Source organism: Histoplasma capsulatum (assembly GCF_000150115.1).
Source record: "Histoplasma capsulatum G186AR genomic scaffold supercont2.10, whole genome shotgun sequence".
Lineage (NCBI taxonomy): Eukaryota > Fungi > Ascomycota > Eurotiomycetes > Onygenales > Ajellomycetaceae > Histoplasma > Histoplasma capsulatum.
The window spans coordinates 855,364-869,632 of NW_025544810.1; the positions used below are offsets into that span (position 1 = coordinate 855,364).

The window sequence follows — 14,269 nt, forward strand, 5'->3', positions numbered from 1 at the left end:
CTATACTAAGATATCAGAACTAGATCAAAGCACACAACTGATGTTAGATCAGATAAGATAATTGCGCTAAGACATAGCATCACAGATCCAAGGTGATGTCATCAGCATCATATCAGATTCAATCTACCTATGACATCATGTTTAACCTTCTAGGGACCAGTGAATCATTTAATCTCACCCCTACATTCTACTGCCTCAATATCTGACTCTTCTATCTAAATCCCTTCCGAGATGACACCATATTGTAATAACCTTATATAGCTCTGTCCTCGCGGGGTCCTGGGAACCTCCCCTGGATAGGCAGCGGGACCTGGTCTTAATATTGGACTTTTCAATATCAGCTTTTGGGGCTGGGGCTTCTGAGATCATATTCTCTATTAAATATATGTAGAAGTCATTGAATTGGCTGGTTATTAGATTTTGAAGATGGGATAATATATATTTAATGAGAATAACATTGCGATGGCAGATCACCTGTGGAGCTAAGTGATATCACCTTTAGTTATCTATCGAACGGCTGCCCAGTGCCCAGTGTGCATTCTGGTCCATGCAGATCCTCGCTAACTAAAGGGTAGCTCGATGTCTTGACAGTACCATCAGCAATCCTTGTTCGGGTCAATACGCCAACTGTGGGCAAAAAAACGTGGTTTGGGTTCCAGAAGGTGCAAGCTATTTGGCACCTGCTCAGTGCACCAATGCCTCAGCCCTTGTTCACATGTCACATACTAGTACGCACTTCGACTCGAGCACCATCACACCGCGACATTGACCGCTTTCTATACAGTCCGTGTCCGGAAAAGTGCCTTGAAATTTGTATTGTTTTGTCTCCGGAGGTAGTTAGAGGGTCTGAGCTTGCTGAGATAAGTTGCTCGCTTTGGGGCGATTCTTCCGCGGGGTAACAATATTCCGGCAGCTTACTAAGCACCAATGCTGGAAAATAATGCGAATGTGGGATGGTAAATACCTGTAACAAGCCCTTGTAGCTCAGTCGTAGTAGCGCATGACTTGTACTGATGAGATCATGAGGTCCGCGGTTCAATCCCGCGCGGGGGCAAACTTGAGTTTTTGTCTTTTTTTTTTGTTGTGATGCAACTTGCCCTTGCATTTTGCATTAAATTAGAAGGGGAGAATTTCTAATTTTTTGATTTCTTTTTTCTTCTTTTCTTCTTCTCACTTTCTTTCTACTTTTCTTTATTTGGATCCTACAAGTGCATTGATGATTATTTTTCTTGGTATATGCAGATCAGTTTCAGTCACTGATTCTTTGCGCGCACGGCATAACTGATGACATATTTCAAATATCTATAGACCGATGATAATATCTGACTGATGGCATGGACTTGATGATTCTCCAATTTCCTTTCTGCATTATAATGGACGAATATCTAAATTATGATTCTCCGAAGCTGGGTCAAAACCCAAGCGTAACCTTTTTTAGTATTTCGACTCGGAAAATCCCATATATCAAATTGAATGCGGTGGTAATGTACTACACATACATTCCAACGGATCACACTTTGTGGTGATTTTGTTCCAGTTTGGAACAAGCTCCAACCTTTTCAAAGGCGCGCTATGGAACACGGAAGGAAAAGAAGGAAAGAAGTTGAAAACGAAACGTCAACGAAGTAAAAAAGGAAATTAGATGGCGGCGAGCACAAGGAGTTTTACGCCTATATATATATATATATATATATACTTCCGAAGCCAGCCAGGATACGGCCCAGCTGACATTCTGGCCGTGGATGGCATTACCTTTCCCATTCTTTTCCTTTCCCCTTCTTTCCCCTTCTCCCTTCCCTCGTCGTGTGATGCGGATTCCAGGGTTCGGTGAGCTACGGAGACTGGCGCTGGGGACTGCCAAGCCGCCAACTTGCCCGAACTCGGGCCAAGACACCGGTCTCCAAGCCGCATCGCCCAAACCCCAGACTTCCTCCTCGGCTGGCTTCCGATGGCCATCTCGACGGACTTCCGCTGCCTCTGAATCTCGTGGACTCCACATTCTTTTTCTCGCCCTACTTTCCTTGTCGTCACTTCGGAATCTGGCCCTGGTTTTCTTCCTAACTACGATAGTTCCTATTCGAACTGCTTGTGCAGCCATCTTCGCCCTATTTCCTCGTTTTCGATGTGGCCCGCTCGGACTCACTCTCCGATCTGAGCAATGCGGCACCATCTGAGTGTCAAGCTAGCCCAATAACCCGTGCGCAGTGCATTTGCTTCCACGGCCAACTTCCCTGGTCTTATCTATTCCCACCCACCTAAATTATACGCACGATCTTAGCACCGACATGGAGGACGGAGTGTGTTCCGAGAGCTCCAGCAGCTCTAGAGACCAGGTCGCGCAAGGAGTGCAGGAAGATATGGCGCGACAAAACAAGACTGCTACGAACACTGGCGACTTTAGGGATTCTGGTGAAAGCTCCGTATCAGCCAGGGGACATGGAGACACAGAGAACCCTCGTCCATGGAGCGAACTAAAAACTAAGGCGGGCAAGGAGCGCAAAAGACTCCCACTTGCTTGCATCGCCTGTCGAAGAAAGAAAATTCGCTGTTCAGGAGAGAAACCTGCCTGCAGACACTGTTACCGTTCTAGAACCCCTTGCGTATATAAAGTCACGACGCGAAAAGCCGCACCCCGCACGGATTACATGGCGATGCTGGATAGACGGTTGAAGAAGATGGAGGAAAGAGTGATCAAGATCATACCCAAAAATGGCACCCGAGATATGGCCGCAATTGGAAGATCGGTCGTCAAGCCTCCTGCTCCAGGCCAGATCTCTCGTGGATCAAGGCCAGCCCACAGAAAGAGACCTGCAGATGAGGCTTTCCGTGCTGAGCTTAATCAGTGGAGACAACCCAACAAAGGTAACCCTACTTCATGGCAGCCCCGGATTGAAGATGACAATAAGCTTTTGAACGAGGGCGCGGAGTTTCTTCCCTCAACTGAGCTCCAAGAACATCTCGCGGAAGTCTTCTTCGATTGTGTGTACGGACAGTCCTATCTCCTGCTACATAAACCAAGTTTTATGCGCAAATTGAAATCTGGAACTGTTCCGCCTGTTCTGATGCTGGCCATCTGCGCCGTTTCTGCTCGCTTCTCAACACACCCGCTCGTCAGTACTGAGCCGGCATTTTTACGGGGAGAAAACTGGGCAAATCCGGCCGCAGCTATTGCGCTCAGCAGACATGACGAGCCGAGCATTACGATGCTCACTGTATTTATCATCTTGGGGCTCCATGAATTTGGCGCCTGTCATGGAGGACGGAGTTGGTCGTTTGGAGGTCAAGCCTTTAGAATGGCTTACGCTCTTCAGCTCCATCGAGAACTTGACGATGATCCTCGGGGCAATAGTGCGTCCGAATTTAGTTTTACAGATCGTGAGATCCGACGGCGGACGATGTGGGCGTGTGTACTGATGGATCGGTATAATTCCTCTGGCAGCCAGAGGCCACCTATTGGCAACGAGAAGTTCCTACGCCTACAGCTCCCTATCAAAGAGTCATATTTCCAAATGGAAATTCCAGGGCCCACAGAGGATCTGGAAGGTAAGGTCCTTAACCCACTTCCCGAGGGCGTGGGCCAACTATCTAATCCGAAGGAAAATATGGGTGTGTCTGCATATACAATTCGGGCGTTGATGCTTTGGGGGAGGGCCGTAGATTACCTTAACCTTGGTGGCAGGAACAGGGATCCTCATCCTCTCTGGTCTCCAAAGTCAGGCTACTCACAATTGAAGAAGCAACTAGAAGACTTCTCAGCCTCGCTTCCTAATTCTTTAGCCTTCAGTCTGGAGAACCTGCGCAACCACGCGGCGACAAAGATCGCAAATCAATTCCTCTTCCTACATATAGTTATTCACCAAAATATTCTCTTTTTAAATCGATTTGCCATCCCCCTCTCGCCAGGGGCAAAGCCCCCAAAGGATATTCCTCGAACATTTCTTAGCGATGCTGGTCGTGCGGCTGTTGAAGCCGCAAACCACATTTCTATGTTGGTTAATCAGGCGCCAGGCTATAATCTGACAGTTCCCTTCGCTGGTTATTCTGCCTATGCAGCCAGCACCGTACACATCTGGGGGTTATTTTCGAAGAATCCTAGACTTGAAGCAACGTCGAAAGAAAACCTTCGCCACAGCTACGGATACCTAAACAAAATGAAGCGGTACTGGGGAATGTTCCACTATATGGTGCAGAGCACCAAGGATCGATACCGCCTGTTTGCGGATGCTTCCATCAAAGGTGTGCAGGTCAGTTCCTCGGAGGAAGAGGATGCTCCACTATTTCAGTATGGGGACTGGTTCGACAAGTACCCGTATGGCCTTTCACGACGTCATTACACGGATCCGCCATCTCGGCCTCTTGATGCGGCGATGGCGCAAAACTATGGCCTTCAAAGCGCGGAAGACTTCTTTGCAAGTCTTTCACCGCCGTCACATTCTGATAACCCTCGCAAGGAACCAAGGAGACGGACAGGCTCAAGTACTGAACCACGGCAACCAGCTTTAAACTCTATAAACTCTAATAATCAATATTCGTCACCTCAACAGCAACCACAATCGTCATCACAACCGCCATCACAACCGCCTCCACAGTCACCTCCACAACAGCAACCACAGCCTCAACGCCAATTGCAGCAGGTACTACAACATGCCATCGTGGATGTGCCCATAAACCCGACACGTCCCCCAGATTTCAACCTTAATACCCATGCCATGCTTCCTCCAGCCCAAGCTCCCAATTTCTCTCAATCAACCTACTTCCCCATGAACCCTGACCAATTACCGCAACTCGATCGCCAATTTGTGTATGATGCACATACGGGCCATGATCCAACTTCAACCACGTCGACATCCCCTCAAATGCCCAATCCAATACCCGTAAACCCTCCAGCAAGAATGAGCCCAACCCCAAATGTGTCGACGCAACAAGGACCAAATCTCTCCCCCACAGTATGGAACTCTCAATTTGACATGTCAGGCGCGCCTGCCACCTGGTCAGGTGAATTCGCACAGCCCGGTGCCTGGTTTTTGCCCTTCAATCTGAACCCCGTTGGCCGAGGTCTATTAGACATGAATGCCAATCCAGTTACAAACGTGGATACAACTGGGCCACGGGCACTTGGAATACAAGCGTTGGCTAATAATCCAGGTCCATACCCATTGTCCAATGTGATGATGGGTGCATATGGCCTTGGCGTCTGAAACAGGGAAATAATAGAAATTGGAAACTGGGAAGTTCCTTTTCCCGTTCTTTTCCCTTATATTCCCTCCCCTCCCCCCCGCCAGGACTAGACCAGGTTGACAGCGGGGTGTTTAGCTGAGGGAAAATCCTAAGTATGAGGTACGGTACATCCTCTTTTTTTTTCTCGTAACATGTGACAACTTCTCTTTGGAAAACTTCTTCTACGCTCGTTTCTCTTTCCGTGCATATATTCGTCCGGACTTTTCAAATTTCCCAAGTTTAGGACGTTATTCAGATATTTGCTTTGCACTTTGCATGTGCGTACATACATATTGCAAGCTCACCAGCGCCTTAAGACAGCGTGTGAGATTCTTTCTGTCAGCGAAGCAATCTCCTCCAATCGTCTCTCTGTGTGTGCCTCTCACGTCTGCTTGTGTACAGTATCTATCACATTTAAACTAACGACCACCATTCGCAAAATTTACAGTGCTGGATGTGGATTACCAACCAAGCAAGGGGTTGTGAAAAAAAATTGACTTGGCGGATTTTTCCAGGGGTATCGTTAGTAGTGGCGAACCAAAGCAAATGTTGCATAGATACATTATTGCCAATTCTTTTTTTTTTTTTTTCCCTCCTTTTTTTTTGGTCTTTTGGTGGGTTTGGCTTAACTTTCTATATATATATTGATGATGGTTTCGTGTAGGTACATGTAACTGTACATATACTCTCGCTATTTCAAAAAAAAAAAAATAGTAGTTTTCTCTGGTGCGAGGCGCGGTTTTGCATCGGGTGGTCTTTGGCTGAACCGACTAATTTACATCATTTTGTTTTACTATGACGAGATTGATCCACAAATTCATGGGCATGATGTAGTAGAATAGCAGTTAAAAAAAAACTCTTCAGCTGTGTCTTTCATAACTCTGTATCTATCGATATGCACATATATTGCATACAATCTTATGGGAGTCGAATGCGCAACGTCCTTTCTTACGTTTGTTCGCCGCCCCCCCAATCACAAGCCCATTGCCAAGAAAAGAAAATCTTCCAAATATATTTGCATAGAAGGGAAATTAGACAAATTTTTCCCAAATTCCCTGTTTAAACCCAGCTATGAAAAGGACGAAATAGATAACATGGACACGTAAATATACACAACACGCACACACACACACACACGCACATATATATATATATAAGTCGGAAACCTACCAATCAATCATCCCACTCTTCATCCAACTGATCAATCAACCTATTCTCTTCATCCACATCTATCCGCCTGCCCCTCCCACCGGCGCCGCCACCGCTACCCCGGCGGCCACTGAAGGCACTAACGAACCCTCCTGCATTCCTGTCGTTGGAGTTGTGGTTGTAATTGGAGAAAGGTGAGTATCCCGTTGGAGATTTGAAATTGCTAGAGCTGAAACAACGACACAAGGAGGCGAAGAGTATTATGAAGACGTCCTAGAGTTGGTTGGTTGTTCGGTTAGTATTTTGTTGTTCATCCCTTTTTAGTTGTCCTTTTCTGAATTGTTTTCAACGCCGTGCAGATAAGAGATTAGCGGCGGCAGCGGGGGGAATTTGATGCGAGGATAGGCTCAGGTTCAGGTGATGGAGAAAAAAATTGCAAAGAAAAATGAATACAAAACGGGGTGGAGTGTTGGTAGGAACAATGGTAGGCGCAAAAGAAGAGACCGGGAATGCACAATAAAATTGATGCTATATACACACGAAGCATTGTAGGTGAAAAATCAAAAGGAGCACGGGCGAGTAAGGATGGTTGCAACAGCGGAGATCATCCGTCTGCGCGACGGAGTCCGGCCGAAGGGTGGAGCAAGGATGATTGATAAATGATGTCAAGAAAGCAATAGCTACAACAGAGATTTTCGGGCAAGCGAATTGCCACCCAAGGAAAAGAAAGCTCGATGTAACGATGAAAATTGAGCCTAATTGATATTTGCACTCGCATTCTCACATAGGGGAAAATCAAGGCGGAAGAAGCAAAAGTCAATCAAGCCGTGAAACAGGCAATGAAAGGTTTCTCCGTTTGCCGTGTGGCGGATATGTTGTTGCGGCGCTGCCACGTGTGCGGGCTCGGGATAGTGATGCGGTGGACGATAGTATAGACAATGAACTTACCCGTAGGAATGAAACGGCACTGGCCCACATGCTGTAATTCGGGCATTGTCTCCACCCACGTTGGTGCATTACCGTTCGTTGATACGCGCATCCACCAAGAACATATACAGCAATGGCTATCAATGCACTGGATGACAATAAAAAGCCGAGTTAGTATACTTTTACCACTCCAACACGGGTTTTCATTTCCAGCGCATGGGGTATATATAAACATACATCACACCAAAGACACCAGCTGGACCCAGTCCACCGTCAGTGCGTGCAAAACCGCCGCATGCAGCGGCGCTTCGTACCTGAAAGGAATAGGTGCACGAATCGAGAGTTCCGACAAACGTCACACTTGCCGCTGGGGACACCAGATCCCGATCGCATAGGAAGGACAAGATAGTAGATTTTCGGCGGGATGAATCAGCAGGTTCGTGATCAGAAGAATTTCCCCCCTTCTTTCCATCATGTTTGTCCCTATCATCGGTCTTGTCATCCTGATTTTTATCTTTATCATGGCCATTATCATCACCTTGGCCCAATACCTTGTCCTTATTGGGAGTTTGGTCTGTGGTTCCGAATCCACTGGCCTTCGATGATGTCAGCGCTGGGCAAGGGGAACCGTCGGTGTAGTTGAGGACCAGGCTACGTCCGCGGAAAACGAGTTCTGATGATTGTTGCCTGTGGGAATATATACCCTTTAGCAGATGTCTCCCGTCCATCCAAAATGCCTAGTTTGTTACCAATCCACGTACCCTATGGAATACATTTTCCCATCTAATGTATAGTATGCGCTTACGTTTGCCCATTTGGACTCGTCCACTCCAACCACATCCTTCAAATCTTCGATAACAGGAGCGCAGATGTTTAATGTGAAATTTGCGGGATAATCGTATCCTTTAGCATGCCAACTCTCTTCCCTATCTTTATTGTGAACTTTCTTCCCATCTTTAATTACTGGCGGTGATAGCGCTATTGCATTAAGATCAAAATAGGCGCCCGTCGTTGGTGAGAATATGGTACATGGTTTTAGTCCATTTCGTAAAGGTTCAGCTCCGGAGGTAGAAGAGCATAGAAAGAGTAACGGGGCGGCTGCGATTAGGAAAGTCGACCTGGCGGGACGCATGATGGAAGAGTCTCGACGCGGACTTGATCAGCTGCGCCAAGGGGCAGCAGGGAGATAGGAGACTGTAGGAAAAGCAGAGAGCCACGAGGGGCTTCCACCGGAAGGAGGGAACACCGCTTATCGGGCAAAATCCAGGGGCAGCAACTAGAACTAGGCAGTAGATAAACAACAAGCGAAGAGTGATGGCGGGGACTGTACTCCCCGCGGCGTATGTGGATGGTTTTGGGCTGTCAGGTCGATCTCATGGACGTTACTGGCAGGTGGCATTGGCGCGCGCCAAGACCCCACTCACCCGAAAGGAGAATGATGCGCTAATCCTTTTTCGTCAATTAGCCGCGATCCATGGATCCGAGCCGCGTCGACCAGCGATGGCCTTATTTTTTGGAGGCGGTTCCGACCACGCCGGCACGGCGCTGGGCAATTGACTATCGACATTGCCCCTTTTTCACCGAGCTAGTGCAATGCGATACACAAAATATATTTAATATCTCCCTTGTGTCTGTTTGATGCTTTCCAGATGCTTTCCAGATAATCTAAATTCCCCTGTCTCCGTATATTTTCCGATCCGCTGCCATGGCTGGAAAAGCGGAAAAAAAAGTTGCTGAAAAGAAGGCCGCACTTACTCCTGCGGAGGCATTTCAGAAGCATGGATATGAGTTCTTTGGGCCGTACGTCTCCTTTCATCATCCCTACGTACTAATTGGTAAATTGTTCGCTGTTACTTACCTGCCGTTTTTAGCCCAGGGACTTTTATCCTAATCATCGTTCTCCCGATTCTCATCTATATATTTCCCTTCATCTGCAACGATATTTCCGGATGTCCAGCACCATCCCTCCTCCATCCTTCTACTCTTGTGCTTGATACCTTAAAGCGAGAAGTTGGATGGCCTGAAAATGGTCTGAGGGGCCTTTACGATGGCCAAGTAACCCTTTATGTCCTGGGCTACTACCTTCTCCTGCTGGTTCTCCAAATTGTGTTACCGGGGCAAGAGGTAGACGGAGTAGTTCTAGCAGGTGGAGGAAGACACAAGTATAAATTCAACAGTGAGTAATGTTTTCAACGGGCCGAGATGACTTGACAGCAGTCTGACAGAGATTTTTTTTTTATAGCCTTTCTTACCACTATTTTGGTCCTGGGGGGATGCGCTGTGGGGAGCTATAAATTCGGGGCAGAGTTCCCAGTGTGGACTTTTCTTTGGGACAACTATATTCAAGTCATCACCGCAAACCTCGTTATCTCCGTGGCACTGTCAGTTTTTGTCTACCTTCGAAGCTTCACTGTTCCAGCTCCGGGACAGCCCAACCCGACACACCGTGAACTTGCACCCGGTGGTAGCAGTGGCAATCTAATTTACGATTTCTTCATGGGCCGTGAACTCAATCCGCGAATCACCCTTCCTATCCCCTTTGTCAGTGAAGCGTCGAAAATATTCGATATCAAGGTTTTCTGTGAGATGCGACCTGGTATGTTGGGCTGGATCATTTTGAATTTATCCAACATCGCACATCAATACAAAGTCAACTCCGGTCAGATTACGATGTCGATACTACTCGTTACCTTTTTCCAGGCTTTCTACGCGATCGATAGTTTCTACATGGAGCCTGCTATACTTACCACAATGGATGTGATCATGGACGGCTTCGGATTCATGTTGTCATTTGGTGATCTTGTCTGGGTTCCATTCATTTTCTCAATACAAACACGATACCTTGCCGTGTACCCTCTGCATATCGGCCCACAGGGCATTGCAATGGTATTGGGAGTTCAGGCAGTGGGATATTATGTCTTCCGCAGCACCAACAACCAGAAGAACAGGTTCCGTACGAACCCTAATGACCCTCGAGTAAAGCACCTTAAGTACATCGAAACTGCAGCTGGCTCACGTCTGCTGATATCTGGCTGGTGGGGTTGTGCTCGCCATATCAACTATCTGGGCGATTGGGTGATGTCTTGGGCATACTGCCTTCCCACTGGTGTTGCCGGTTATCTCATGGTCGAGCATGCAGATCCAATTACAGGAGCTATTGAAAAACGCGCAGTCGAGGCCCCTGAGGTTCGTGGTTGGGGTATTCCAGTAACGTACTTCTTTATGGTGTACTTTACCATTCTTCTCCTCCATCGGGAGAGAAGAGACGAGGCAAAATGCAGAAGGAAGTACGGCAAGGATTGGGATAGATATACTTCCATTGTGAAGAGCAGGATTGTACCAGGGATTTATTAATTAATGTTCCACTGGCATGATGTGAAGATGCCACCGTTTTCCTTTCTTTGATTTTTTGCGTTCAAAAGGAAATTTAATCGGCAGCGCATATGCTGGGAAATACATTCGCATCATTTAATTTAGTTTTTCTGATGGGGCTCTTGGCCAGGTTTAATTAGGCACCGGGTGTAATTATCCATCCCTCTCGAGAGGTGTGGAGTTCTGACTGATCTATAGTAAACCCTATTAAAATCAATAGCTAATCACTAACTTCTAGTTAGTTAAATGTATTGATAACTTGACACAATATTGAATATTATTTTTCTTGACACATGCCCTCTCTCTACAGCATGTGATGTAAATATGTTACACCCTTCCCACAACCATTCCGGCTTTGAGTTCATTCAAAACCTCCAAGCCCCAGTTATCATCCCCCCGATTCTCAACCCAGTTTCCCAGCGCCTCCCTCACATCCGAAATCGCCTCCTTTCTAACCTTCACGGGACCGAGGCCCACTTCGACACATCCCCTCTTCATCAGATAATAATTTTGCTCTATGAGCACATAGTCTTTTAATGTCGCAAGTAGCGCATTATCTTGTGTATTATCCAACGCTCTCTCGGTACTCATATGTTCCTCGAGTTTACCTTCCTGGATTGTGCTCGTATTATTCCCACAATACTCATCAGTGGAGGGCAAAAGTTGCGCAATATCCCTTAGTAAACTCCACATCTTTGCGCGGGACAGCGCGCTTGCTTTCCGTGGTGAGGGCGAAGAAATGTGGTAACCTTGTTTAACGCCATTGACCAGAGTTTCATTTAGGTTGGTCGTTGATTTTGCTTTCCCACATCCCCCGTTCGCCGATGTAGATGATGGAGCAGCTGTCCAAACGGCAGAGATATTTCCCGATTTGCATTTCTTCTTCATCTTCCCATCGTTTCGGTTCGGCTTCCCAAACGCCCACTCCTCTTGGAACTGAACGGTGGGGACGGGACGAACATCAAACGGGTGGAGTGCATAATTTACCCGCCCACCTAGAAACGCAGTCGTTCCATCATCATCGCTCCATATCCGCCCATTTAATGCTCTAAGCCGCCCAGTTTCACCACCTCCAAAAGCTCTCGCGCATGCCACACGACTTATTTCCTCCTCCGGAAGCAGCAGTGCTGTCAAATAAGCATTTGGGCTCGGGGCAATGAGTAGGCACGCTGGAAATGTCAGAAGCGATGTCACCTGCTTCACTGCCAATTTGTCTGAGCAAGATTTGCTCAGAGTTGATTCCGCGTCGGCACGAGAAGGCTTGCGGCGCACAGCACCGAGTATGGAGAAGTGAGCGCGGCCGTTTAGAAGCTTCGTGGCGCGGTGTGAAGTATTATTTGCTCCATTGGTATCGCAATCATTGCTATTGGAGATTTCGAGGTCGTTATCGGCTTTCAGGTGAGGCATCGTCCATGGTGTCGGATCCTCTTGAGAGGCCATGCAAAGCTCCATGCTGGCATCGCCACAAGGAGCACAGGTTCCGTACATATATATTTTTAGGTCCTTACGGAGTTCGAAGGGCGGCCATGAAAAGTTTGTCTTCTCCAAGTGATTGATATCTGAAGTTCTAGAGAGGTTGTATGGAGCTGGCGTTTCCTGCGTTTCCTGCATTTCCGGCCGATGTCTCCAATTTATGAACACCGATGCTTGCTTATCAGACATCCCTTCGTGGGCTGGATATGCCCCCGCGCCATAGTTGTCGCTGGCCTCGTTGGTTCCAATGCTCCCACGGTCAAATTCATAATTAGAAGAGCCTACCCTCTGTTGAAGCAGGGATTTGCATTCTTCAAGCAGCCAGTGGTTGAAAGCCCGAATCGCTAAGATTTCAGCGTGGCTATCATGCAATACCATGCCGTGGCATTGTTTCATTTGAGAAGATGAGAGGCATTTCGCCCCTGTTCTGTTTCCCAAAGTCAGTGGAATTAGCCCACGCAGTAGATCATGGCATACATACGCGATAGCTACACAAGTTAAAATCTCATCCTGTGTATTCTCCCCTTTGCCGCAGAATTAGCCAATGTATGATTTCAATACCCCCCCCCCTCCCCCCCCTTCCCCAAATAAACGCTAATCTATAGGTCACAAGTAAAAATCGCAAGACAACCCATTTCAAGAATTAAAAATGCTCATTAGATATTTTCGAGTAACTCAAATATACATATATATATACCACAAGATGTGAGGCTTCGCTTCTCAAACATGGGAGGGATTCAGGCAGGCCATCAGAAAGGGTAAGAGTCCAGCGGAGCCAAACATATGTGGTTTCCTTCCATAGGACGGCCCAACTCATAACTCAAAAGTGCTCGGCTTACCAATGGCAAGTACAATACCGCTCAGGGGTACCCATTGCCTCGATCCATCAGGATGGATTGTTGGTTTACTGCGTTTCGGCAGGGCGTCAAAATGCGAGTGGACAAGCCTTGCTATGCGACTCTCCAAGGAGTTGTTGCCCATCAGAATACGGTCGACTTATCTTACAAGATTTTTGATGCCAAGATAATGATCGAGATCATTGATGAATACGGAATGTCTTCGCAAATACATCATCCAAGTTACTACCAGTAGTTGAAGTAAACTTCTTCGCGGGTTGTTCCATAGTCACGTGACAAATTATATAATAAGCCAACGTCCGGTCCAGCCAACGCAACTTTTGAACACCGCAACACCACCTTATTTCAGAAGCTAAAAACAAACCACAATGGCCGATAAACTGCGCACTCTCCAAAATCTCGAGGCTCTGCAAGCTCGCTATGTCGGCACCGGCCACGCAGACACCACGAAGTACGAGTGGACGTCCAACATCCTCCGCGATAGCTATGCGTCGTACATCGGACACCCGCCCCTGTTGGAATACATGGCAATAGGGATGGGAGAGAACAAGGAGAAAGTTCGAGCGATGATGATAGAAAAGATGGTTCGCGGGGCAGGGAATCCGCCGGAGGTGAGTTGACGCTCTTCTCGTTTTGGTTCTGTGGAGGGTTTCGAGATCGCGGGGAAATAGCGGGACCCATGTCGAGACCTGTACCTGGTTTATGGAGGGCTAATGGATGAACTTGCAAAAAATTAGGTGCAAGAGTAACGATATCCTATCCCCGCTGTGGTGCAACGAAGGGGAATGTACAACATGGTTCCCTGTCTTAGAATATTCATGAACGCTCCCACTTGCCTCAAAATGGCATGCTCTTGAATGTCGAAACTGGACATCGGCATTTGGCATTCGTCGAGTCCTTTTTGACCCACCTCCCTTTCGCATTGATAGCAGATCTCGACATAATAATTCATTGACACCGTAACTTGATGCACTGGGCTTTGGAAACGATCTTAGGTTTCATTGGAAACGCGCGCGGCCTTCTGAATGACTTAAGCCAACTGTTGCTGGGGATCGAGGACGTCGAGCTGCGAGGGAGGGAAGCGATTGCATACATCTATTGTCATCAGGAGCGATGCGAATTTCGGGTGGCTTTTGAGTGAATATGTCATTTCTCTTTTGTGGAGGTGGGAAATTGGAGGTCAACTCCCCTGCTTGAGATTACCGTGTGCGCTCACAGGGATATACGATTAAATCATATTTCGTCAATTGGTTGAGGGGGGGGGGGGGGGGGGG

At 47.4% G+C, this 14,269-nt stretch overlaps 6 protein-coding genes and 1 non-coding gene across 7 annotated transcripts; 4 read left to right on the plus strand and 3 right to left on the minus strand.

Moving 5' to 3' along the window:
* Positions 1-13: 13 nt before the first annotated feature.
* HCBG_06945 (uncharacterized protein) lies at positions 14-2,098 on the minus strand (the record flags this gene model as incomplete). Its single annotated transcript, XM_045433994.1, has 5 exons — positions 14-19; positions 253-374; positions 727-1,098; positions 1,328-1,385; positions 1,697-2,098. The coding sequence occupies 5 exons, from the start codon at positions 2,096-2,098 to the stop codon at positions 14-16; spliced, it is 960 nt and encodes a 319-aa protein (XP_045285475.1).
* On the plus strand, positions 974-1,054 carry HCBG_11064. The gene has a single exon. It is a non-coding gene; the product is annotated as a tRNA-Thr (tRNA).
* Positions 2,099-2,285: 187 nt separating the features above from the next.
* HCBG_06946 (zinc finger transcription factor 1) lies at positions 2,286-5,198 on the plus strand (the record flags this gene model as incomplete). The annotated part of the gene is made up of 1 exon (XM_045433995.1): positions 2,286-5,198. The coding sequence occupies one exon, from the start codon at positions 2,286-2,288 to the stop codon at positions 5,196-5,198; it is 2,913 nt and encodes a 970-aa protein (XP_045285476.1).
* Positions 5,199-6,390: 1,192 nt separating this feature from the next.
* Positions 6,391-8,621, minus strand: HCBG_06947 (uncharacterized protein; the record flags this gene model as incomplete). The annotated part of the gene is made up of 5 exons (XM_045433996.1): positions 6,391-6,639; positions 6,820-6,894; positions 7,315-7,441; positions 7,531-7,980; positions 8,055-8,621. The coding sequence occupies 5 exons, from the start codon at positions 8,423-8,425 to the stop codon at positions 6,391-6,393; spliced, it is 1,272 nt and encodes a 423-aa protein (XP_045285477.1).
* A 240-nt stretch (positions 8,622-8,861) lies between these two features.
* Positions 8,862-10,647, plus strand: HCBG_06948 (c-14 sterol reductase; the record flags this gene model as incomplete). Its single annotated transcript, XM_045433997.1, has 3 exons — positions 8,862-9,093; positions 9,165-9,469; positions 9,536-10,647. The coding sequence occupies 3 exons, from the start codon at positions 8,999-9,001 to the stop codon at positions 10,645-10,647; spliced, it is 1,512 nt and encodes a 503-aa protein (XP_045285478.1).
* Positions 10,648-10,918: 271 nt separating this feature from the next.
* Positions 10,919-12,516, minus strand: HCBG_06949 (uncharacterized protein; the record flags this gene model as incomplete). Its single annotated transcript, XM_045433998.1, has 1 exon — positions 10,919-12,516. One exon carries the CDS (start codon positions 12,514-12,516, stop codon positions 10,993-10,995), a length of 1,524 nt encoding a protein of 507 aa, XP_045285479.1.
* Positions 12,517-13,363: 847 nt separating this feature from the next.
* HCBG_06950 (splicing factor 3B) lies at positions 13,364-13,744 on the plus strand (the record flags this gene model as incomplete). The annotated part of the gene is made up of 2 exons (XM_045433999.1): positions 13,364-13,606; positions 13,733-13,744. 2 exons carry the CDS (start codon positions 13,364-13,366, stop codon positions 13,742-13,744), a joined length of 255 nt encoding a protein of 84 aa, XP_045285480.1.
* Positions 13,745-14,269: the final 525 nt, after the last annotated feature.